Source organism: Panicum hallii, chromosome 3 (genome assembly GCF_002211085.1).
Source record: "Panicum hallii strain FIL2 chromosome 3, PHallii_v3.1, whole genome shotgun sequence".
Taxonomy (NCBI): Eukaryota; Viridiplantae; Streptophyta; class Magnoliopsida; order Poales; family Poaceae; genus Panicum; species Panicum hallii.
Window position 1 is genome coordinate 15,740,063 of NC_038044.1, and position 24,028 is coordinate 15,764,090.

At 49.9% G+C, this 24,028-nt stretch overlaps 4 protein-coding genes across 4 annotated transcripts; 2 read left to right on the plus strand and 2 right to left on the minus strand.

Annotated features, from left to right (window-relative positions):
* The first annotated feature begins 3,072 nt into the window (after positions 1-3,072).
* On the plus strand, positions 3,073-6,286 carry LOC112885866. The gene is made up of 2 exons (XM_025951544.1): positions 3,073-3,278; positions 4,256-6,286. Exon 2 carries the CDS (start codon positions 4,420-4,422, stop codon positions 6,139-6,141), a length of 1,722 nt encoding a protein of 573 aa, XP_025807329.1. The 5' UTR covers positions 3,073-3,278; positions 4,256-4,419; the 3' UTR covers positions 6,142-6,286.
* A 1,979-nt stretch (positions 6,287-8,265) lies between these two features.
* Positions 8,266-11,250, plus strand: LOC112887888 (WRKY transcription factor WRKY24-like). Its single transcript, XM_025954176.1, has 4 exons — positions 8,266-8,777; positions 8,896-9,108; positions 9,573-10,171; positions 10,288-11,250. Exons 1-4 carry the CDS (start codon positions 8,415-8,417, stop codon positions 10,916-10,918), a joined length of 1,806 nt encoding a protein of 601 aa, XP_025809961.1. The 5' UTR covers positions 8,266-8,414; the 3' UTR covers positions 10,919-11,250.
* A 374-nt stretch (positions 11,251-11,624) lies between these two features.
* Positions 11,625-12,658, minus strand: LOC112887889. The gene has a single exon (XM_025954177.1). It carries the CDS (start codon positions 12,609-12,611, stop codon positions 11,919-11,921), a length of 693 nt encoding a protein of 230 aa, XP_025809962.1. The 5' UTR covers positions 12,612-12,658; the 3' UTR covers positions 11,625-11,918.
* Positions 12,659-21,132: 8,474 nt separating this feature from the next.
* LOC112884612 (aldose reductase) lies at positions 21,133-24,001 on the minus strand. Its single transcript, XM_025950050.1, has 9 exons — positions 23,675-24,001; positions 23,215-23,265; positions 23,056-23,129; positions 22,866-22,953; positions 22,420-22,626; positions 22,257-22,328; positions 22,037-22,096; positions 21,770-21,946; positions 21,133-21,427 (listed from the first exon to the last, which is right to left on the minus strand). Exons 1-9 carry the CDS (start codon positions 23,813-23,815, stop codon positions 21,338-21,340), a joined length of 960 nt encoding a protein of 319 aa, XP_025805835.1. The 5' UTR covers positions 23,816-24,001; the 3' UTR covers positions 21,133-21,337.
* Between the last annotated feature and the right edge of the window lie 27 nt (positions 24,002-24,028).

Consider the following 24,028-nt stretch of genomic DNA (forward strand, 5'->3'; position numbering starts at 1 on the left):
TCTAGCATGTAGATTTACACAATGTCAAGCTAAGGTCACGTCCAGATGTCCCAATCACTACTGAATTTCTTCCATGATTCCCCAAATGTTTTTTTTTACGAATGGATGATGATATTCTCTACATTTTTTTTCTCAAATAGCCAGGATTTTCCTATGGAGGCAATTCGAGGGGTTATTTATCAAGTTGGCGGCGTTCTTTCTGTTAAAAAAAATATTGGTCGGCAACTCTCGTTTTCCCCTCGTAAAATATCCAAACCAGACAAAAAAAAACCTCGTCCATTTAATTAAATAAATTATTGAGAACAAAAATAGTAACTCTTGTAATTTGAAAATAACACCCGGGAAACCTCTCATATGATGAATAGTTAAGTTGTCCCTGTTTCTTTTGACGCGAGATTTTGACGCGTTCTCATTTTTCCTGGAAGAAAAGTCTGGGCGACGTCTCGTCAAATATCAACTGGGATCACGGGGGTAATTTTTTCCAGCGAGGTCTCTACACCAAGAGACTTGATGCTGCCTGATTTCTTCGGATGCAGGCAACCTTGAAGAAGATGCAACAAGATGAAGCGCGAGACGACGGCATCATCTTATCGCTACTACTAGTTGCTAGGTCACCTTTCGCTAGCTGTAGGTAGGCTGTGCCTGCTGTGCTGAGCCAGTCAGCGAGCGAGCTGATGATAAATTGTTCTCCCTCCATGATTGCAAGCGTCGCCCAGTGAGCGAGCACACGTGTCGGGCCTAGCTCCGTGAACAGGGAACAGTGGCGCTAGAGAGACCTAGGGATGGTGTCCCTACAGCCACACACACCATCATGTGTCCGAGACACATGCTGGCACTAACGTCCCAGGCTAGGCTAGGCTAGGCTAGCTGGCGTGCTACGCCCTGCAAGTACGTAGCAGGATCAACAATTCGGTTTTCTTCTTGGTCTGGTCCTTTTCTCTGAATTCGATTGCGAGTGTTCCCCTGCTTATCCTCTTCTTGTGAGAAAGACAGTACGTGATGAATGTAGTACGAGCAGATCAGAAGATCAGTTATGCCCATTTAGGATCTTATTAAGCTAAGCAAAGTACAAGCATGTGAAAGCAATCGCATTATCGCAAATTCTCTTGGCATACCATCTATCTGGTTGGTTTCCAAATGAAGTGAAAAAAATATTCGCTGTTTAGAGCTTGAACGGCGGCTAGATTTACTCCCTCATTTTAAAAAAAGAATGCAACTTTCGCTTCCTAATGATAATTTTAAATTTTAACAAATTTATACAGAATAGTATTAATATTTATGATACAAAATAAGTATCATTAGATTAATTATATTTTCATACTAAATCTACTCCCTCCGTTCTGAAATGCAAGACGTTAGAGTCCTTTGGGCAAAAAATCTGGGAGGAGGGGTTAATTTTGTAAACAAATGATTCATGGTGGGCTGAGGAAGTAATAAAAGGCATGCAAATCTCCTTTGGTTCTGGTGCAGCTACCCAACACCCGACCGTAATTGAGGAATTAATCAACCTAACACGTATTTATTAGGGTTATTCTAGTCATTTGGCCATCTCCTTAATCTGTCCGCAAAATGTCAGAATGCGCTATATTTCATGATGGATAGAGTATTTGGAGACATAAATATTAGCAGTTGTTTGTATAAATTTGGTCAAATTTAAAATTATTCAACTTCTCGGGAAGCGAGAGTTGCATTCTTTCCGGGATGGAGGGCTGCCATTTAACAACCACTCTTCACTGAATTAACAATAATTTGGTGTCTCTTTTATTTTATTTCAACGTTCGCATATTAATTTCGCGTCTGAACATGCATGCCGTTTCCCTATCCGTCGAATTTGTGGTTTCCTTGTGAAGCTCGAGGAGTTGAGTTGGACAGTTCACTGTATGATATGATGCCCGTTGTTTGTCAGTATTTTTCCACGGTCAGTCGCACCATTGTCGGGTGATCATCCCTAGGACGACAGCGCCTCAGAAGTTTTGTACATGGTAGCATCAATGAGGACGTTCTCTTATTGCTGCGGCTACTGTTCCGAGTGAAAGCGAAGGAAGGAATCGGTAAGGCAATATGATGGGCCGTGCAGCATGAAAAGAAAAGGCCCGTAAGCTGGCACAGCACGGGTGGTGTGTGGTCCGGGCGTTTGCGAGGCCCAGTCAGGCGGCTCTTTCCCTTTCCTCCTCCTCCCCGCTCCACGGCCCGGCCGGATGACGACGGTGCGGCACATGCTCGCACGGATGAATCGACACTTCGACAGTTGTTGCGTCATGCTCATGCGTGTCACCAAAAGGAAAAGAAAAAAACAAGAAGAATCGACAGTTGGTGCACAGCAGCACTCACTCACTCCGGCCGTCCAGGGTACTTGCCACGACTTGCTCCGAGGACAAGGCCTCGCTGGACCGTCTTGTCGCGCTCGTGCGCCGGCTGAACTCATCATCATCATCCATCAGCTTTGGAATCCTTGTGCTTTATCAAAGGAGAAAAGTAGCGTTTCCTACCACCTACAGGACATGCGAAGCTCCATCGTATCTCTTCTTCCTTTTGTGACGCGCACGGTTTTGGTAACCCTTAGTCATGTGTGCTGCAGAAGGCGTGCTGAGCCCAGGCTGATTTCAAAGTTGTAGCTCTCGGGTGCCCGCGTACGGTCGGCAGCATTCATGCGTTCCGGCGAGCGTGCGCAGCCGCGGAAGTCCGGCCATGCCCACAAGGGTCACGGGTGTACGTCGCCGCCCGGAGCAGCTAGCGGGCACGACAACACGGGCAGGAACGCTGCCGCTCGTCAAACAAGACGGCGAAGAAGATAGATGGTCCAGAGTCTAGACGATGCACGGGGCCGAACACCCGCGGCGGCGACGTTCGGTTCCGTCCCGGCTACCCCCCGCGGCGACGGCGACGGCACGGAAACTGGCAGGCGCCCGCTGTCTTCCTACGCCGTTACGTTACCCCGACGGCGCGGCGCGTTGGGCCGCTACACGCTGGCCCCGACGCAGCCGGCAGCCCGGTGGGGTCAGGCAGGGCGGGCGGCCGACCGGGCGTGGCGTAACCGCGTGTCCGTTAACCGAGTGAGGGAGGTGGCGGAATCTGACTTTCCCCGCAGCCACGTTGACTCCCACCCAGTTCGCAACCGGTTCCCCCCCACGAATGCCTCCGCGGCTGCTGCAACCCCTCTCTTTCCCTCCCCCAATCCGCCCCTCGGGCCTCGCAATCCGGAGCAGCGGCGGCGGCGGCGACGGCTGGGGCGAGGCAGGAATCCCGGCCTTCGCTTCCGCGTCCCGGCGGGCCAGCAGGTGAGCGCTCCCCCGTCATCCTTTCCTCCTTGCTTTGGCGCTTTGCTTGCTGCCTAGCTCCTCCCGAACATGGATGGATCTCTCGTAGTCTCCCCCGGCCCCTGGATGGTTTAGCGCGCTGTTTACTTCGGCTGCCTCCGCTGTCTGCTCGTCCCCCAGCGGGAATTCCCATGGGTACTACTCTGTTGTTAGCGATAAGTCAGTTTAGTGGATGTGTCTGGCCGGTTGCTGTTTCCGCCCATCATTTTACATCAGGCTAGTACGTGAATCTGTTCGGGCACCAGCGTGGATTCTTAGATGGGTGGGTGGTGTTCATTTCACAGCAGGTTAGAAGACGCCCTGGTCCAAAGAGCTGTAGAGCAGGGCCCTGCGTTGGCTAATTGTGCTCCACATGTAACGAGTGACAGATACTTGGCCTCGGCTGTGGGGCAATATCTGTTTCTTTCTCTACATGAATGTTAGAGCATTTTCAGCTTTATTCACCTGTGCTTGACTCATATATCCTGCCTGATAATGTTTAGTTAGGAGGTTTGGCAGAAGTTATCAAAAGAATAATTACTGGCACTGCTGAAATGTTGAAATTGAAACTGCATGATCGTGGGGCATTCTGTGAAACTAATTCAGGCTTCAACGTTTTACTAAGGATGATAACTAGTTAACAGCATACAAAAAAAATGGTGCACCTCCTGAAGGAGAACTGTTTTAGATTGTACTTTAGAGCTGTGCTTTAATTCATTTAAGTTTGTCTTAGGTTTTACATTGATTCTTTATTTCTTTTCACAAGGTTTCACACATGGTACGGAATGCCTGCATTGTTGCCTCAGAAACTTCATCGTTCCATGTTCCTTAGTCCTGTCACTTCAACAAAATAAACTCTTTACTTTGAAACTGTTCCTACGTATGAGTTCAATGCCTTTCTGTGTCAAAATTTAGTAACAGCTTTTTCCTTTCTTTTGGACTGGTTATTGTTTTTGCAGAAATGGTTAGCCAAGCATATTTACGTGCAAACTTTTCTGTATGCATATAATAGAGCAGCCATTCCTGTGGTAAATGGCACTTCGAGTCTTGAGTGTTAAATAGGGTGCCTTGCCCACTTGAAAGTGGTTGGATTCTATATAATCTGAGACTCCGCCTGAACGAAATGGCCTCCAATGGTAATGGAAATCTGAAAGCTGACACTCAACAAGTCAAACCAACAGCTTTGGATGATGTTCCTGGCGTGACAGGCCTGAACACTCTTGCCACTCAGGCTGTTTCACAACGGGAAAAGCGGAGGAGTGGATTTAGGAACTTCTGGAATCGCCTTTCTAGTGGCCCCAGGTTAAAGAAGCTTGGGCCCTCCCCTTCGTTCAGGTTTCAACAGCTCGCTCTTCAACGTGATGAGTTCTCACGTTCCATCCATTCTGACAACCATGGTAGCCATGATCATTTCCAATTCCTCAGGAAGATTAATTGGGGCCATCTTTGGATGATGGCCAAGGATTGGATAAAGGAGCCTATGAACATGGCCCTTTTTGTTTGGATTGCTTGTGTTGCTGTGTCAGGAGCAATTCTCTTCCTTGTTATGACTGGAATGCTGAATCATGCTTTGCCAAAAAAATCGCAAAGAGACACCTGGTTTGAAGTGAACAACCAAATTCTGAATGCATTGTTCACACTCATGTGCCTTTATCAGCACCCACAACGGATCTACAACTTTGTGCTTCTGTGTCGATGGGAGCAAAAGGACATTCTAAGGCTTAGGAAGATATATTGCAAAAATGGAACATATAAGCCTAATGAGTGGATGCACATGATGGTTGTTGTAATCCTTCTTAATCTGAATTGCTTTGCTCAGTATGCCCTTTGCGGTCTAAACCTGGGATACCGCAGATCTGAACGGCCTCCTATTGGTGTTGGCCTGACTATATCTGTTGCAATTGGGGCTGCAGCATTCGCTGGTCTGTATAATATCATCAGCCCACTTGGGAAGGATTATGACACAGAACAGGCGGACATTGATCAAGAAGCACAAATTGAAGTCGCCTCCACTGAGAGTGGGAGGCCAACTTCACGATATAAGTCATTTGCAAGGAGGTACTCTTTCATTCATAGTGAAGAACGTCGTTTCGTGGAGAGTAGGCCTGAGTGGGTTGGCGGACTACTGGATTTCTGGGACCAGATATCTCTTGCGTACTTGTCACTTTTCTGCAGCTGCTGTGTCTTTGGCTGGAACATGCAGAGGCTTGGATTTGGCAACATGTATGTCCATATCGCGACGTTTCTGCTCTTTTGCCTAGCACCATTTTTTATCTTCACCCTGGCAGCTGGCAACATTAACAACCCCTCCCTTCAATCGGCATTGGGGCTCACTGGTCTTTTCCTATGCTTCTTCGGTTTACTGTATGGTGGCTTTTGGAGAATACAAATGAGGAAGAGATTCAACCTGCCTGAAAATACCTTCTGCTGCCGCAACCCCAATGCGACAGATTGTTTCCAGTGGTTGTTCTGCTGCTCATGTTCCCTTGCCCAGGAGGTCAGAACTGCTGATTACTACGATATTACAGAGGACAGGTCACACAGAGGGCAAGTGACTGAGGAAAGCCAGCGCATAATGTCCCCGTTGCGACGTGAAGATGGTTCGCCCCTGTTCAAGTCCCATCCGAGTTCGCCATACAGGAGTGGCAATGCTAGTCCGTCGATCTTCATTCTGGAGAGCCCATCAGCTCCACGCAGGTCATCTGGTTCCACGCCTCAGGGTGGTTCACCAACGATGGGTGACAGGGCGATGAAGGCGCCAACCCCATCCGTTCTCCAGAGAGGAGGTGGACCGGATCATGACACGGGGGCATCCAATGAAGCAGCTACAAGTCCAATGAGATGATATGTATAGTTTTTTTTGTAAAGAAATGTATTGTGTGCCTGAACTTTCCATGGCTGAAATTTTCTGCGCGGTTATCGTTCCATACGAAATGTATCATAAAAAATGTATAGAGTGTCCAGTTATTCTTAAGCTCCGTTATATCTCAGCGTATTGCGTGTGCTTTTGAGCTCAACTTGAATGGTCGTCGAGATCTCTCCTTTCCAGTTCAGCTACTTCAGTATCGGCTGCTTTTAGTCATGGCTAACATAATGAGCTGCTGCTGTTAATCTGCCCATTTGTTGCGATGGCAAGTTGGCAACAGCATCCGCTCTCGTTGTCTCTGGCCTTCATTCACATGCACATTCATAATTCATTCCCCATACTTCCATTGCGAAACTTGAAGATTCTGGGACAGCTTCGCCTCCAGTTCTCCGCTGTCCTATTCCCTCGTGTGTCGCGGTCATCTCCTTTAACCCTTTTTATCATGACGAAGCGAGGTATCTCTCCTATCCTCTCGCGGTATCGCTATTTCTTCTTCGCCAATCACAAAACTGAGCGTGCAGTTGTTCAACAGGAAACTCCGCATCTAGGATGCACGAGAGATGCCAGGATATGCTCGACCACTACAGCAATTCAATCCGTCTCGTCATCTGATGTGCTAACATTTGAAAGGTATCCCTGTGCCCTCCCATAAAGTCAATGAAAGGTATGTCTGTGCAGAACATTTGTTTTGCAGAGTGCATTATTACCAGTAGAAGACAACGCAAATGCATCCACGACGACCGGTTCTCTGTTCAACCCTTCCGCTGACAAGAAAAGAGAACGCAGAGTCTCCTCTCCCCATTGCCCCCCCTGCCCAGCAAGGAACCGTGCGTGGAGACTGGAGAACAGCTCACACGTGCCTCGGCTTCCACTTGTCCGGCAACTTCTCAGAAAGTTTTGCGCTGCTGCTGCTGCTGCCACGAACGGAACGCACGCTCCCCCTACGGCCTTGACCGGCTTTCTTGGGAGAATTATCATCAACGCAGGAGCGAGAGCGTCGACCTCACGAGAGCCACACACGAGCCGGTTGTAAGGGTTGGAGCCCGAGCCGATCGATTCGCTCGTGTAAACGGAGCCGTGACCGTGCGCGACTCGCCGCGACGCCAGGTCTCGCACGTGCCCAGGGGAAAGGTTTACACGTACGCGGAGAGCCGGAGACCGACCGGTTGATTGGGCACGCTGCGGGCACTCGGAGCGACTGCAGAGTCTCGCGTCGTCCCTGCTTCAGACCTTCAGTCCCGTCCTTCTGTACGCCCGGCTCTCATTGATGATTGATCTGCCAGGATGCTGCCGGTTTGTCGACGGATCTACTAGTCTGCAAGTCCTGAACTCCTTGTGAACTTTGCAGACCGTCTGAAGTGAACTCTATCTGCACTGCACTGCATTTCCAAAAAAAAAAAGCACCGTCTGCATTCATGGATTTGATGAGTTACTCTGGAAAAGAGCACACTGTTCAAAAGAATCGCAAGCTTACGGTTCTGCACAACTGACCATTTAAACGTATGAAGTCAGGCAGGATTACAGTACTTGATTAAACTAGGTCAGAGGAGCCACTGCAAATATATCTGCAGCTGCTGCTGCTGAATACCATCGACGAAGAAGAGGTCAGACAATTCGATCATAGACGACACCTCCAGTTTACCGGCGACCACGCAGAATAATCGCCGTTCCTGAGTGCTTACTCCCAAGCGCTGCCAGCTGAAGCCATGATCCGTCCGAGAAGACAAACGGAGCAAAAAAAATTTCACCTGCAGAACCAGTCAATCGAGTCCAAGTCTCCAACACCATAGACCTCTGCTAAACAGATCGAGCAGTAGAATTTTACGCCACTAATCCAAAAAATAATCCCCCCAGCTCACTAATCTGTATGCAAGGCAGGCCTCCCATTCGCCGCTTACCCGCCGTGCTGATCCGCTCTGATCTCTCACGGATTTCAGGAATCCCAATCGGCGCGGCGTCATTTGATCATGGCGGGGCCGGGGGGCAATCCCGTCCGTCGGAACAGGTCAAAGAAACCATCCCCGGACGCCACCCCCCCTGCGCGGCCGGGGGCCCGCGCCCCCCGCCTCCCGGGCACCGGCCATCGGCGGGGCCCGCCGCGCCGCCACGTGGGCGGAGGGGCGCGCTCCCATTGGTGGGTGCGGATCGGCGGGCAGGGAAAGTGCGGCCGCGGCCTCGCCCCGCAGCCGCCAGTCAGAGAAGCCCTCCCCCGGCGCTGACCGGTCAACGGTCAAACTTTCAAACCTCTATATATGCCGCGGCAGGTCGGTCTCGGGATCGCCATCCTGCACCGGCTGCCTTGCCTAGCTCCCCTCTCCTCACCGGCAGCCTCCTCGTCTGAGCCGCCTCCGCGCCTCCCTCCGCCGATGACCTCGACGCCGGGGAGCTTTGGAACGCTGGCGAACACCGGACCCGTCGCGCTCTCGTTCGCGACCAGCTCCTTCGCCAGCTTTCTTGGCGCCCCGGCTTCTGGCGGAGCAGACAGCGGTGGGCTGTCCAAGTTCAAGGCCATGCCGCCGCCGTCCCTCCCGCTGTCGCACCCGCCGGCGTCGCCGTCGTCGTTCCTCAACGCGTTCTCCGGCTTCCTCGACTCGCCGATCCTCCTAACGCCCAGCGTAAGCATGCACGGACTCGTATCGTCGCGGCCTCGCGGGCATGAAGCTCCCGTTGAACGCAGCAGCATGTTGTGGTAGCTAGCCAGCGGCTAACGTGATCGTGTTCCCGTTGTTTCAGTTGTTCCCCTCGCCGACGACGGGCGCGATCCCGTCGGAGCCCTTCAACTGGATGGGCACGTCGGAGACCCCGCAGACCGGCGTAAAGGATGAGCAGCGGCAGTACACCGACTTCACGTTCCAGACGGCGGCGCCCGTGCCGGAAACGACGGTGGCCGGAGCCGCGCAGACTGCGTCCTTCCCGCAATCGTCGTCCATGCTGATGGCGCCATTGGTAAGCGATGACACAAGCTACTTCACAAACTAAAGAATGAAAGAGTTGCATCACAATTTGTGCTTGAGTCTAGACTCTAGAGGTCTACGATTTGCCAGTGACGTTGCATCACAAATTTTTCGTTTTTGTGTTTTGAAATGGTGCAGCACAATTTTACCCGGTAAAAGTTTGCAAATAGGTAGGCAGTCCCAATCAAAAACGTCCACGCATTGCTCTTGCGGTTCCCTATATTATTAGCGTGTGCCCATTGCCAAGACGCTGACATGTTTTCTTACTCTATTTGGAGATCCATCATGACGGCAGGTGTTGATTTTATGGCAAAGAAACAGAACTGTCGCATCCGATCCCCAAATTCACAATAGTCAATGTTCATACTCTAAGAGCCATAGTCAATTTTATTTCAAAAATCGCTATTGCATCAATCATACGTATGTCTAATAATACTAGTGTTTGTACTGTTGCAGGGTGGACTTGGATATTCGTACAACGGCGAGCTGCAGCAACAGCAGCCATGGAGCTACCAGGAGCCCACCGCGCAATTCGAGGCGCCGTCGGCGACGGCGACGCAGCCTGACATGCTCGGGAACGGCGCGGCGCCCGCGGCGGTTCCCGGGTTCCGCGAGCAGAGCAACCGGCCGTCGTCGGACGACGGCTACAACTGGCGCAAGTACGGGCAGAAGAACATGAAGGGGAGCGAGAACCCGCGCAGCTACTACAAGTGCAGCTTCCCCGGCTGCCCGACCAAGAAGAAGGTGGAGCGGTCGCCGGACGGGCAGGTCACCGAGATCGTGTACAAGGGCACGCACAACCACCCCAAGCCGCAGAGCACGCGCCGGAACTCCAGCTCGGCCCCGGCGCCGGCGGTATCGTCGTACGTGCTGCAGAGCGCCAGCGACGCGGCGGCGGAGCACTCCTTCGGCGCGCTGTCCGGCACGCCCGTGGCGACGCCCGAGAACTCGTCGGGGTCGTTCGGGGACGACGAGATCAACGGCGTGAGCTCGCGGCTCGCCGGTAACTTCGGCGCCGAGGAGCTCGATGACGACGAACCCGACTCCAAGAAATGGTGAGTGGCACCACCGAATTGTGAAACTAACAGCCGTCGTATTCGTGCTGTCTGATTAGGGCAGACGAGTTGACCTTGTGTACGCATGGGTGCTGACGTGTTGCGTTTTGTTGCAGGAGGAAAGACGGCGGCGACGGCGAGGCGGTCTCGGTGGCTGGGAACCGGACGGTGCGGGAGCCGAGGGTCGTCGTGCAGACGATGAGCGACATCGACGTCCTCGACGACGGCTACCGGTGGCGCAAGTACGGGCAGAAGGTGGTGAAGGGCAACCCGAACCCCCGGAGCTACTACAAGTGCACGACGGCGGGGTGCCCCGTGCGGAAGCACGTGGAGCGCGCGTGCCACGACACCCGCGCCGTGGTCACCACCTACGAGGGCAAGCACAACCATGACGTGCCCCCTGCGCGCGGCAGCAGCGCCTCGCTCTACCGCGCCGCGCTGGCGGCGCAGCAGGCCGCGGGGTACCACCAGCAGGGCGCCCGCGTCGCCGCCCCGACGACCGACGGGCGGTTCGGCTTCGGCGCCGGCAGCGGCCACGGTGCGTTCTGCGGCGGCCTGCTCGACGGCGGCGCGCCGACGCAGGCCGCGGACGGCGGCTTCGCCCTGTCCGGGTTCGGCAATGGTTCGGCGTACTCTTACACGAGCCAGCAGCAGCAGCAGAGCGAGGCGATGTACTACGCCGGCCCATCAGCCAAGGACGAGCCACGAGACGACATGTCGTTTTTCGAGCAGCCATTGCTGTTCTGATGACCGGATGAACCACTGCCAAAAGCCCAAAAACGATTGGCAAGACATGGTCGTACTCGTGGTTCTTTTTGACTCGGCAGATTATGTACACACTATCATAGTAGTTCGTTGATTTGTTTGGAGGCCCTAGCTCTGCAGGCATCTGCAGAAGGGGTAACCTCCTGTAACATGTACAAGAAACGTAAGTAGGACACATCACACACTGGCGTAGGAAGCAAGGCCATGGCACATGTTTTTCAGCAGCTTGACTGCAATTCTTTTTACCAATGAAAAAGTTGTTGTAAGTTCTCAGATCTTAGCATGTGAAAGAAAATGAATGTTCAGTTCATGTATCTACGTTGTACTACAAAAAGAGTCAAAATTTCCTCGCGGCCATAGCTGACTAGCTGAGTTAGCACATGCTCAGAGAAATACTGAAGGCAAGGGGATCCTTGACAGCTGGCCGGGCATAAGCCCGGTCGGGCAGCCGCGGGACAAACCGGTCGCCGATTTCGGATCCGTCGCCGCCGCCGTCGACACGTCGCCCGGTGCAGTGCAGGAGCAGGCTTCGCCAAAGGCAAGTGCATGACAGCATGGCAGGGGGGTTCGAGTTTGGCTGGGAATCGCCATCCGCGGCGAGCAGTGGCGCAGTACTCCGGCACTCCCAGGAAAAACAGAGTAGCAAGTGCTCAAGCACAACCACCCAACAGTGTCAAGCAACTTGGAGTAAACAAGAACCAAATGAACTCAAACTAAATTCTGTTTGTACAGATTGGCTCGGATCTTACAATCGCTCTGTTTTTTTTTTCCATTCCCTCTCTCCGGTTTTCCACTCGACTTCCGAGGCAAAGAGCGTTCAGGCAGCCCTGAAAATTGCTTACACACAGATAGGGAGATCATCGATCGAACGAGCCGCGAGGAAGGACCCAAAACGCTTCCTCGCCGGCCGCTGATTCTTGGTATTCACATCGGAAGATCGGAAAGGAGGGAAAGAAAATGGGGGTGGAGGCGTGGAGCAGAGCTACGTCTCCGAGGGCTCCTCCGCTATGCTCTCGAGCCGCGGCCGCCACACGCCGGGGCGGGCGCCGCTCCGCCGCCGCCGGTGGCTCGCCTCCCGCTTCTCCGACAGCAGCTCCCGCAGGTAGTTGTCCTGCTCCGCCGTGCTGCTCGCCGCGACCTTGCGGCGCCCGTGGCCGTGCTTCTTCTTGCTGGCGCGGTTCCTGCGGTGGTGCTTCTTCATCTCGGCGGCGGGCGCGGAGCACGCGGAGGGGATGAGGAAGTAGATGCGCCCGCGCTTGAGCTCCGAGTCCGGCGACAGGATGACGATCTTCCGGGTGGCGCCGGCCGACCAGGCGTCGGTGAGCGCGTCGTTGGGGTGCGCGGCGAGGACGTCGGCCGCGGCGAGCGGGCAGGCGAACTCGTCGACGTGCCCGCTGAGGTGCACCACGCGGACCACGTCCAGCGCGCCGCAGGGGAGCATGCACGCCAGGCAGCACCGCAGGCTGTTCCCCATGCCGCTTCGTCCTCCTCCTTCCCGGCGGCGGCGGCTGCTTGGTGCGGACGCGCGCGTGGCGACAGGAGGACGAGGAGATGCCGGTCGCCGGCTAGCTTTGGCTCCCGGCTTTTCTGTTTGGTGAGGGAGTACGATGAGGGCGTAGCACGGGGAAAGGCTACGGTGTTTATATAGAGCTGTTTTGCCGGGCGGGCGGCCCATCCATCATGGCGCATGGATCGATGTTCAAGTGAGTAACGCAATGGGTTCAGGGACACCCCCCCCCCTTTTTTTTTACATGATGAAAAGAGTATTTGCATCTTTTAGCTTGATTTTAGCCCTAACAGTTTATGGTATGTAAACAAATCTGGTTTCTCCATGTAGGTGATGGATAACGACAGTACTACAAAGTTCTTTGTTCTTCTTATGTTGTGTCAACTGATTACTAGAATAATTTGGCAGCAAAATTTGTTAACTGAACTTCTGTTGTTGGGAAGGATTTTCCAACCGGCTGGTCCTAATTGCTTTATTTTTTAAAAAAGAAATAGTGCCTTTTTGTGTAATGTGCTCAACTTAAACTAAATGGAAAAAAGAGGGAGACACACTCGAAATGCATGATATTAGCATGCACTTTGGTAGTGAGCGTAGCATTATTGCTGGGCTTGAACCAGCCACTTTGTCCTCAACCATATCCAGCACAAATAAGACAAGAAACGGGCACCATGAATGCATGTTCCTCCAGGGCTCGCAGGTTGCCCCCTTCCCTGGCTGGCTGCCTTCTAATGATGCCTTTTTCCAGGACAAACTCCCCAAGGATTCAAAAACCAAGACCGCACGGCGTTGGATTAGTGGGTCAATAATGCGAAATTCCCCGGTGGTAATACTCGTACTCAAGCAGGAAGCTGCAGGGAAGCTCGCCGCATCTCCAAGGCTCCAACCATGAGGAAACAAAAACCGCGAGCACAATGTCTGGTCACGTTGCGATTATCACGGGGAACATTCCTAGCAACTCAGTGGTAGATCACCCAAGCCAACAAAGTGCACGCGAATTTCTCGATCAACATTCCGTTCCACCGGTTTGTTTGACAGGTGCTGGAAAAACCGGCCTGGAATTTTCTGCCGTGCGCGGGTATCTCAGAACGTGCGCCGGAGCCAGGCAGTCGATCGAGGAGCCGGAGCGCACGGCAGCGCCGGCGGCGGCGGCAAAACCGAACTGTTCCTGGAACAAACGTGCTCGAGCTGCCGCCATCGTGTCGTGTCACTCCGCACCCTAGAGCTAGAGAGAGACGGCAGCGGACCGGGCAGGAAAGGCGGCTCCCTGGACCGGGGACCCGTCAAGAAAGTTGAGCCAGGAAGCTGCCTGCCTGCGGGGCGACACCCCAAAGGCCAAAGGCTGCCGCTGCCAGGGGCCGAGCTGCTGCCGGGCGCCAAATTGGGACGTCCGGCTCCGGCCCGGCGGCGCCACACAGCCGCAGGCTGACAGGCCCCCTGCTCCGACTCTGCGGTGGCTAGAGCCTGACGGCGACTGCTTCGGTGTGGCGCGGCAAGGGATCTGTGGCGTTCGGCGCTTTTGGGCGCAGGCCGCCTTGGTCGGCCGGGTGGGAAAGGTAGCTTTGCGCCCCCGCGCGGGTCACACGTCCGCGCTGGCCCGCTCTCTCGGGGGGACATCCAGCGGCATGGCAGAGGGGCTACGTCGTTGCGGCTCGATGACAGGATGAACCGTCTTGTCCGTCCAGTGTGTCGCCGCGCTCAGGCTCAGGCGCTCAGCTGCGGCAACGCAGGCATGCAGCAATGCTTCGACACAGCTACACCGTGGTGGGTTTCTTCATCCCGACCTGGCGCGCCATGATATGTGATCGCGCATACTCCTATACGACTGAGGGCCTGTTTAGTTCCACCAAAACGCAAAAACGCAAAATGCAAACTTTTACTGTAGCAAAGGAATCTTGCTAATTTGAAATACTAAATGAAGTCTACTTGCAAAACTTTTTGCATGGATGGGTTGTAAATCACGAGACGAATCTAATGATGCTAATTAATCCATGATTAAGCAATAATTAGCGGATGGTTACTGTAGCATCACTGTTGCAAAACATGGATTAAGTAGGCTCATTAGATTCGTCTCGCGATTTACAACCCATCCATGCAAAAAGTTTTGCAAATAGACTTCATTTAGTACTTCAAATTAGCAAGATTCCTTTGCTACAGTAAAAGTTTGCATTTTGCGTTTTTGCGTTTTGGTGGAACTAAACAGGCCCTGAGAATTGAGGAGGAGGACCTGCGTCGTTCTGCCGGTCTTGCAGCGGAATGCAAGCTTGCATTTTTCCCAAAGAAGAGGCGCCAAAATTTATGCATAATTTGAAAGACCCAACCTTTCAACTCGAAGGTTTCAATTTAGGGAAATGTTATGCGTACAACCACTTAGGCCCTGTTTAGTTCACAGGCTGTAAACGTAAAAAAACCGTAAACGCAAAATTTTCAAAAAGAATCTTACTAATTCGAAGTACTAAATGAAGTCTATTTACAAAACTTTTTGTATGGATGGGCTGTAAATCGCGAGACGAATCTAATGAACCTACTTAATCCATATTTTGCAACAGTGATGCTACAGTAACCATCCGCTAATTATTGCTTAATCATGGATTAATTAGCATCATTAGATTCGTCTCGCGATTTACAACCCATCTGTGCAAAAAGTTTTATAAATAGACTTCATTTAGTACTTCAAATTTGCAAGATTCTTTTGCAAATTTTTTTTGCGTTTACAGGCATGCGAACTAAACAGGCCCTTAAGTACAATATTTTTTTTTTGAAAAAAATAATATAAGTACAACTCAGGTGCAACTTGTGCCTCTAAAGTGGGACCACCTAATGAGCATCCCATCCTAAGTGATTTTAATAGTAATAGCCAGAGTTTCGGTCAATTGGGTGTAAGGGCACCCGCAACGGCTATAGAGAGCAGCTCTCTGTAACTTTATCCACGTCAGATAATCTTTTCTCTCTAAATTTCGTGGTTTGCTATATTACGTATTTCTAAATTTCGTGGACCCTACATGTCAGATTTTTAATCAATATTCATCTTTTCTCTCTCCTAGCTTTCTTCTTCCTAATCTCTCTGTTGCGCGCCTCCTTCCTGCCACACCGCACGCGGCCGGCGGCCGCGCCCCACCCTCCTCCCCTCGCGACGCGCCAGCGGCCCCGCCCCGCCCTCCTGCCCTCGACGCGCGCCGCGGCCGCCTCCCCGCCTCCCCGTCGCGCACCAGCGGCCGCGCCCCGCCCTCCTCTTCTTGCTGCGTGTCGCCGGCCTCGCTGGTCGCGGCCGCCTCCCCGGGTGAAAAATTAATTTAGGAAAAAAGCGTTACATGAAAAAGAAAAGGGCACCTTAGATCTCACTTACGCGCGCAGTAGGATGACTTCGTATGCCGTATGCGATTCCTCTCGTATAGGTGGTGATACCGGCGCCTTCTCTCCGTTCAGCGGTTCAGCAGTCAGCAGAAGAAAGGCCGGGGGAAAGCGAGGGGGAAGCCGGGAAGGCGCCGCGAAGCTTCGCGGGCTCGGGACATCTGACCGAGACTGACCGCACCGCGCCACCGGCCACCTCGGCATCCGCTCCGCTCACCAGATCCAATCTACTGCGCCAACATTTGGGCCGGCCAGGCTCCGCATTATACTATTCCCCGCGGCTCCCAGCCCCTTCCACGGCTCGGACAACCTGGGCCGTGCCGGACTGCCGGGCTGAATACCTACCTACCTGGCATGGAATTTTTTTTAAAAAAGGGCTAAAAAAAACTAAAATTCGAAAAAGGGGTGGCCGTTGGGAAAATTTAGAGAAATGGGTGCCTCCCGCCCGCTGAACGGGCGGGACGCGTGGGGCCCGGGACATCCCGCCCACCCAGCGGGCGGGATGTCCCCCGAGGACCTCTTCGCAAATAAATTATTTGCGAAGAGGTCCCTGGGAGGGCATCCCGCCCAACCAACGGGCGGGATGCTGTGCTGATGGGCATCCCGCCCTTTGGTCGGGCGGGAGGTCCCCCCAGCGGCTATTTAAGCCCCAACCTGCCCCAAAAAATGCCATTTTATCCAGCAAAAATCAGAAAAAAGAGAAAGAGAGGAGAGGAAGAGAGAAGAGGAAGCGGCGAAGCCCTGTCCACACGTCGATTTTGAGGTATATTCTCGTTCTAGCCATATAAGTACTTGAAAATAACTATAATTAGGAAATATTTGTTAGAGTAGTTATGTTTTGAATAGTTTTAGTATTTTCATTTGTTTTTAGTATAATTTATAATCTGAATAGTTTAGAATCTGTAAAATATAATCTGGGAGTCGCTGAAATTTAGGATCGTCGTTCGTTGTGTATTAATATGTAGTATAACTAGTTTATTAATGATTGACAGATATGTCTTCCGAGAAGGGTATTTTCAGTATATATTACGGAGAAGGAAATGTGATTTATGGGCCGAATGGGGTAGATTTAAGTGAATTCAACTGTGCGGTCAGAGGAATTACCAGACCGCACGAGAGGACATTTGAATCCCTATGCAACTGGTTAATGAGGGGACTAAGGATTAATTAGGAGACACACACTGTGAGTGTTCAATGCGTCATAAATCGTACCACTCACGCTTTGATCTGGGAGCTTATGCCACTTATAAGCAACGAGGACTGGTTAACTTATCTGCAAAATGCAAGTCATTGGCAGTGGCCACTGGTACTCCTTGTCAGTGTGCACCAAAACCCTCCTTTGATAAACATTGAAGCTGGTCCGGGGGATGAAAATATTGATGAAGAGGTCGAGGAGGCAAACATTGAGGCAGGTGGCACCGCAGCACCTCAATGCGTGGCTGATGAGGGGGAGAACATACCCTTTATTGTTGAACAGCTGCAAGACGAAGAACGTGAATTGGATGAAGCAATGAATGCCGATTCGTCTGATGATGACGATGATGTGCCTCAAGATTGGGTAAGCAGCGACTTCAGTCATCTTGTCGTAGATGACGGCTGTAGCTGGCCTTCGGATTGCAGGGAGAATGAAATTATCCAGGGTGCAAGGTACCACTCAATTGAAGAGGTGAAGGAAGCTGTTAAGTGCTGGTCTCTCTCTCTTATGCGAGAGTTTAAGACAGTCGAGTGCAAATCTCGTAAGTATGATGTGGTATGTGTGAAGGATGGCTGTCCATGGCGGGTGCATGCCTACAAGGGTAAATGGAAAGATTATTGGGAATGCTCCATTGTCACTCAGCACACTTGTCATTTGCCTGGGGTGCAGAAGAGCCATCGCAACCTCACGTCGCAATACATCGCAAATGAGATGTACGGGACGATAGTACAGAACTTGTCATATGAACCAAAGTCTATTATCAGGTATATTCAGGAAAAGTACAAGTATACCATCTCATACAGTAAGGCGTGGAGTGCAAAACAAAAGGTGTTGGAGATGAGGTTTGGTACGTTCGAGGCTGCATATGATAATGTTCCTCGAATGCTGGCCGTCCTATGTCAGAGAAATCCTGGAAGCTACTATGACCTGAAAACTCTAGACAGAGGAGAAGGTCCGCCCCACATATTGCAGCGGGTCTTTTTCAGCTTGGGTCCATGCATTAATGCATTCCATCACTGCCGGCCTATCCTGTGCATCGACGAGACCTTTCTCACAGGAAAGTATAGATTGCAAATGCTGACAGCTATTGGAGTGGATGGAAACAATCAATTGCTGCCTGTTGCTTTTGCTTTTGTTGAGAGTGAGAACACAGACAGTTGGTACTGGTTTCTGGAACGGGTTAAGCTTGCAGTCGTTCGGGATAGGGAAGATGTCTGCCTGATTCATGATCGTCACGCCGGCATACTGAGGGCAATTCTAGATTTGCAGCAGGGGTGTGTGGAGACCGGAGAGCCACCCAAGTGGCATGATGTTCGCAGTAGGTGGTGCATGAGACATATCGGTGCAAACTTTTTCAGGCAATTCAAGAACAAACAGCTTATGGATATGTTCAAGAGGCTATGCAAGGAAACGAATCAGCAAAAATTTAACAAGCAGTGGCAGAAACTTGATGAACTGACCGGGAAGAAAAGAGCCGAGGACGCATCAAAAAACATAACTGCACAGGATGAAGCAGAGGCTTTGTGCTCTTTGCCAACAGATACTGCACGTACTCGCAGAAGGTCTGGCTCAGCGGTGAAAAAATTTTCTGAATGGATTGAGAATGAACCTAAGGAGAAGTGGGCGTTACTTTATGATACCGATGGTGCAAGATACGGTATAATGACCACCAACTTCGCCGAAGTTTACAATTGGGTGCTGCGAGGTGTTCGTGGGCTTCCACTGGTTGCAATTGTTGAATTCATTGTCCGCGGGTGTACCGATTACTTTCGGGAGCGGTTCAATAAAAATCAGGTATTCATGCGAGATCCAGACAGAAATTTTGGATTCAAGGTAACAGAATACATGACTAAGAAGGCAGAAAGCGCCCGGCTACACCATGTACGGCAATGTGGAACACAGGAGCTCAAGTTTGAGGTATCTCCTAAAGATAGGGCGCGACATGGCATGAGACGTCAAACTCCTGTAAAGGAGTGCATTCTCAAGTTCGATGGAACTTGTTGTTGCTCATGCATGAGGCCCAAGTTGCTGCACTTACCTTGTTCTCATGTAATGGCTGCTTGTGCAGATATTGGACATCCTGTCGATATATATGTTTCACATTACTTCAGAAAGGAGACAATTGCTAGCACCTGGCAGTATGAGATCTATGGGTTCCGTTTGGTTGGATCGTTCACTGAGACAGCGAATCCTGTTATCTATATTCCAGACCCAAGATCATCACGGGTTAAGAGAGGACGCCGTCAGTCACGGCGTATTCGTAATGATATGGATGAGTCAGAGCTCCGTCCGAGGATACAACGCTGCAGTGCATGTAATCAGATTGGACACACGTATAAACGTTGTCCAACCAATGATGCTGGCCCCAGTTGTGCTGAAGCTGGCCCTACAGGTGATGCTACAGATGGAAGACCTCCGGTTGCATCAAGAAGTGGGAGACGTCGCCGATCGAGTGCTAGTACGTCATCAGGCATCATTTAGTTGTAATTTTATTTAAACGTTATTCGCTCATATGTAATATTTGCTGCGTTGAGATTCTATCACACCTAGATACGTATTTGTAATATTTGCCGCATTGATTGAAGACACAATATTTGGATTCATGTATTTGTAATATTTGTAATGTTCATTATCATATTATTTTATTTTAAATGGCTTCATGTATTGTACTATCGTAATATTTAGATTCTACGTTGCAAACGTTATCGTTTAACTATCTTCGTACGAGTTTTAGATACCGTAATCTTCTTTGGAAAATTGAATTAAAATTTTATGTGCATACATAAGAGTATGGCGAATGAATCTTATATTTGAAAAAATTCTGAATTTCAAATAGTTTCAGAAACAAATAATCTAAGAAAAAATATAACAAAAATGGACCAGGAGCATAAGATTATAGTTTTTAGAACTTTATAGGTTTTAGAACTTTGACTATATATTAGATATTAAATAATATCACATTAGAGAATAACAATAGATTTTAATTAGAAAAGGGTTATAATTAGGTTTAGTTAACATTTCAAATTTGAAAAATTCAAGACAAAAGAAGTTAAATTTACATCAAATTTGAGTTTGAAACTTTGCACAAAGGTACCTAGAGTTTATAGAATAGTCATACCAAACTTCATAAACAACAAAGCATGAAATCCTAAAGTTATGGATAAACTTTCCTTAATCTTAGTTTTAAAATAGGAGTAAAAGTATTTTGTTTCAAACTAAACTCCATTAACAAAAGTTATAGAGTTTGAAATCTACTTTCTAACAAAACTAGTTTTGCTATTTTTGGATTTTTCTGTGAATTGTTACGAATTTTGGAAGCCAGAAAACACATACACATGAAATAACACCAGGAGGCATCCCGCCCAGTGGCCGGGCGGGAGGCATCCCGCCCAGTGGCCGGGCGGGAGGCCTCCTTCAGGGACCACTTCGCGAATGAAAAAAGTTTTCTTATTCGCGAAGAGGTCCCTGGAAATTTTTTTTGAGCATCCCGCCCTTTGGTTGGGCGGGATGCTCCTTTCCGCCCTCCCAGCGGGCGGGAGGCACCCATTTCCCTAAATTTCTTCAACTGGCACCCCTTTTTCGAATTTTATTTTTTTTTTATCCCCTTTTTGAAAAAAACTCCCTGGCATGTCAGGCCTTCCCACTCGAACGAAACCCTGCCGAGCGAAGCGTAGTGTCACTGGTTCTGGGGCCCCACCGGAGGCCCCACGTGAGCGCCGCCGATGCAAAATCCGGCGCCGTGCATCCGGTCCCGTCCTTCCGGGCGCCGTACCGTACTCTTCGTGCCGCCGGAATCTCCCTGTCGGATCCGCTCGCGCCCTGCTATTTCTGCAGATGACAATGGTGGTGCTCGTACCAACTGGACTTTTTAATTCTTAACACAAGCTTAGATAAAACGTTTTCTCAGTGGTCCCAACCGATAGGTTGGTGAGCTCTTGCGCGGGACAGCACATCTCAATCCTAGAGAAACACAAACCGGATCTCGTTAGCTTTGCACTCTGGAGATGATGGCTTGAGATGTGGGTTCCAGGTCGCAGCGACGCACCAGCAGCAGCAGCAGCATCGTGCTGCAGTGTTGTGCGTCGCTGGTGACTGGTGAGGAAATAATGCGAGTGAAACAGCAAAGGAAAGGAAGCACGCAGGAAAGGGCGAAGGCAAGCCACTGGCGCCATTTTTATTCGGTTTATGGTACACAAAAGTACAGGACGGGCTTTTTTTTTGCACACACTCCGTGCATTGCATCTCACGGCTTCGCAAAGCAAGAGGCATGGGTGGACCACTTCGCATCAGTCACTCGTCGAGGTTCCATCAGGTAGCGGCACACCTGCTGGGCACGGCAGCTCAGCTCAGCTCAGTCCTCGTGGTCCCAGAGCTCAGATGCGCTCTTGTACGGTCCGTGGGTCTTGTTCACGAAGAGTTCCTCACCGGTCAGGACTCGCTTCTGCAGCAGGGACCGCGCACGTTAGATCAGGCGAAAACGATCTTAAACAAAAATAGATCAGGCAAAAACGATTAATTATTGCTACTAGCTGCTGCAGTAAACAGATCAAATGATTCCCTATGCCTCTATCTGAAAACTCCTGTTCGTCTAGTGCTTAAGTGGCATCACAAGCTCAGCTGATGCCGAGAAGCCTACCACATCGTCCACCAAGATTCCACCAAAATCAGGTAGCAGATTTACAACAGTGGTTTCAACGACCATCTTCTCTTAGCTAGTAACATACAAAACATACCGATATAGCACTAAGTTATGCTTAAACCCAAAAGTTATGCCGGTCCTCACCTCATCTTTGATGCTGCACAAGACCTTGAAGTCCTCCTCAGGGATCTCCCATCCGAACACCTGAATGTTCTCCTTGATCCTTTCGTCTTTGGTTGATTTGGGAATAACGCTCGTTCCCCTTTGGATGGCCCACTTGATGAGCACCTGACCTGGGGTCTTGTTCAGTTTCTTGGCTACCTGCGGTTAAATGTTTGGAGTGAGAACTAGACGTGAAGAGCTTTAACTGAAATACTATATGCTTCTTGTTCATTGTATTAGCAAAGGAACCTTTTCGACAACCGGATCATGTGCAAGGTTCTTCTCTGAAGAACCCAGTGGAGAGTAAGCCTGAAAAGTGCAACGTAACAAAAATACACAAGAACGTAAGTATTTTTGTTTTGAAAAACAAAATATGCTTAGAAAGAAAACATTAGTGATTTTACTTCAAAAAGGCACAACGTTAATGAGATCACACTGCCATATCTGATTTTAAGAAGAAATATCTTACAGTAACATGAATCCCGTGCTTCTTGCAGGCCTCAAAAATTTTGTCGTTCTTCCAACCAGGGTGCATTTCCATCTGTATCCAACAAAGTCAAGAAAGGGTCAATTCGAATTCAATTTGGCCATCTCAATATGTTGTAGTGGATCAATTCTAAATAGCTCACAACCTGGCATGCTGATGGTGGAACTTTCGCTGAACGCAACAGGCGGTTTAGCTTGGTAACTGTATAATTGCAAACACCTATGTCCTTAACTAGTCCATCTTTCACAAGGCTTTCCATTTCCCTCCATACTCCTTCCATGTCAAACTCCAGCACTTCCCCAGCTTCTGGAGGCATGTGTGCCCCATCTTTTAGTCGGAAGGGCCAATGGATCTGTGTTCATTTGTCAGTGCAAGTAGAATTATTCTATCGGAAGGAACTTATCACATTTCTGTACGCAAGAGCTTAATTTCAAATTCCTACTAGATAACAGGGTAAGCAGGCAGGTGTAAGTCGAACCAGTATCTAAAGTAACCATAAGCTATAAGTACTATATTGCTCCTTAGTGTACAATTTTCAGCTAACAGTAAGAAAGTTGAAATAATAGAAAGTTATTGATTTAGGTTTCTTACAAGGTAGAGATCAATATAATCCAACTGCAAATCCTTGAGCGTGCTCTGTAGCGCTGGCCGAACCTTATCAGGAACCAAGTCTGTGCACCTGAAGCAGTCAAATATTGATCACATTTGCATATCAGAATATACTATTAATACTGACATTTAAGTATTCTGAGGACAATATGTAAATTGTGCAAGTGAATACCATAGTTTTGATGTTACAAACAAATCTTTCCTGCTGATCCCAGCCTCCATTGCAGCTTTCAGTCCTTTACCGACCTAGTGGCAGAGGATGTTTTACGACATACATACACCTACTACTAGCAAGGCTAATACAGAAACATAATTTTATTTTGATTTGTACCTCCTTTTCTACTCCGTACTGAGCAGCTGTGTCCACATGCCTATATCCAGCCTGCAAGGGTAACCAGAAATTCAAAATTCAATTGAATTAGAAGCAGGCTCTGCAGAGTTCAGGTTATAAATCAAATGAGCATGGTGAATTCTTCAGAGACAAGCTAACACTACAAGCCTACAACAGATACGGCCTTTAAGCTGTTCACCTCCGTTTAAACAAATACATTCAAATATTATTTATAAGTTTCAGGTTTCAATTTCAGCAGTCTAACTGCTGATAAAGTTTCAGCAAATTACTGCTTTACCACAAATTGGAATCCCACAAATCTACAGCTCATCTTGCTTATGCTGACCGCGGGCCACTATCCTGCGCCCTGTTTACAGCCACTAGGATCCACGTGATTCATTTTTCCTAAATATGGAAGTCATAAAAAAAGTTGGGGTAGGAGAGACATGCAGAGCTATACCTCGGTGATGGCTGTCTTAACAGAGTGAGCAGTATCTGAGCCGGCTCTCCAAGTGCCTAGCCCAACAGCTGGGATGGTGTGGCCGCTCTTCAGAACGAAGTGATCTTGTTCTCCTTGCCCCATAGCCTGTGCACTCGCCATTCCAAAACCTCAGTGTAACACCTACCACCTTCACTTCTCCAAGTCTTCTTGATAACTTTGTTCTGCAGGACAGAGATGGCTGCGCGTACATATATACAGATAGAACTCCAGGAAGAGATGCCACGTACAGCAGTATCCAGGGACACATGGCTAGCCATCAGAATCTAAAGACAACCGCTTCCCCATGCACGAAGCACAGGTGCACTGGACGAA

What these genes read in the sequence shown, in the direction of transcription:
- LOC112885866 (XM_025951544.1), top strand. Translation starts at nt 4,420, where the DNA reads ATGGCCTCCAATGGTAATGGAAATCTGAAAGCTGACACTCAACAAGTC.
- LOC112887888 (XM_025954176.1), top strand. Translation starts at nt 8,415, where the DNA reads ATGCCGCGGCAGGTCGGTCTCGGGATCGCCATCCTGCACCGGCTGCCT. An exon ending in CGATCCTCCTAACGCCCAGC is followed by an intron (nt 8,778 to 8,895) that starts GTAAGCATGCAC and finishes CCGTTGTTTCAG; the next exon opens with TTGTTCCCCTCGCCGACGAC. An exon ending in GAACCCGACTCCAAGAAATG is followed by an intron (nt 10,172 to 10,287) that starts GTGAGTGGCACC and finishes GTTTTGTTGCAG; the next exon opens with GAGGAAAGACGGCGGCGACG.
- LOC112887889 (XM_025954177.1), bottom strand. Translation starts at nt 12,611, where the DNA reads ATGGGCCGCCCGCCCGGCAAAACAGCTCTATATAAACACCGTAGCCTT.
- LOC112884612 (XM_025950050.1), bottom strand. Translation starts at nt 23,815, where the DNA reads ATGGCGAGTGCACAGGCTATGGGGCAAGGAGAACAAGATCACTTCGTT. An exon ending in TTCCACCATCAGCATGCCAG is followed by an intron (nt 22,329 to 22,419) that starts GTTGTGAGCTAT and finishes TGTTGGATACAG; the next exon opens with ATGGAAATGCACCCTGGTTG. An exon ending in TGTGCAGCATCAAAGATGAG is followed by an intron (nt 21,428 to 21,769) that starts GTGAGGACCGGC and finishes TCCCTGCTGCAG; the next exon opens with AAGCGAGTCCTGACCGGTGA.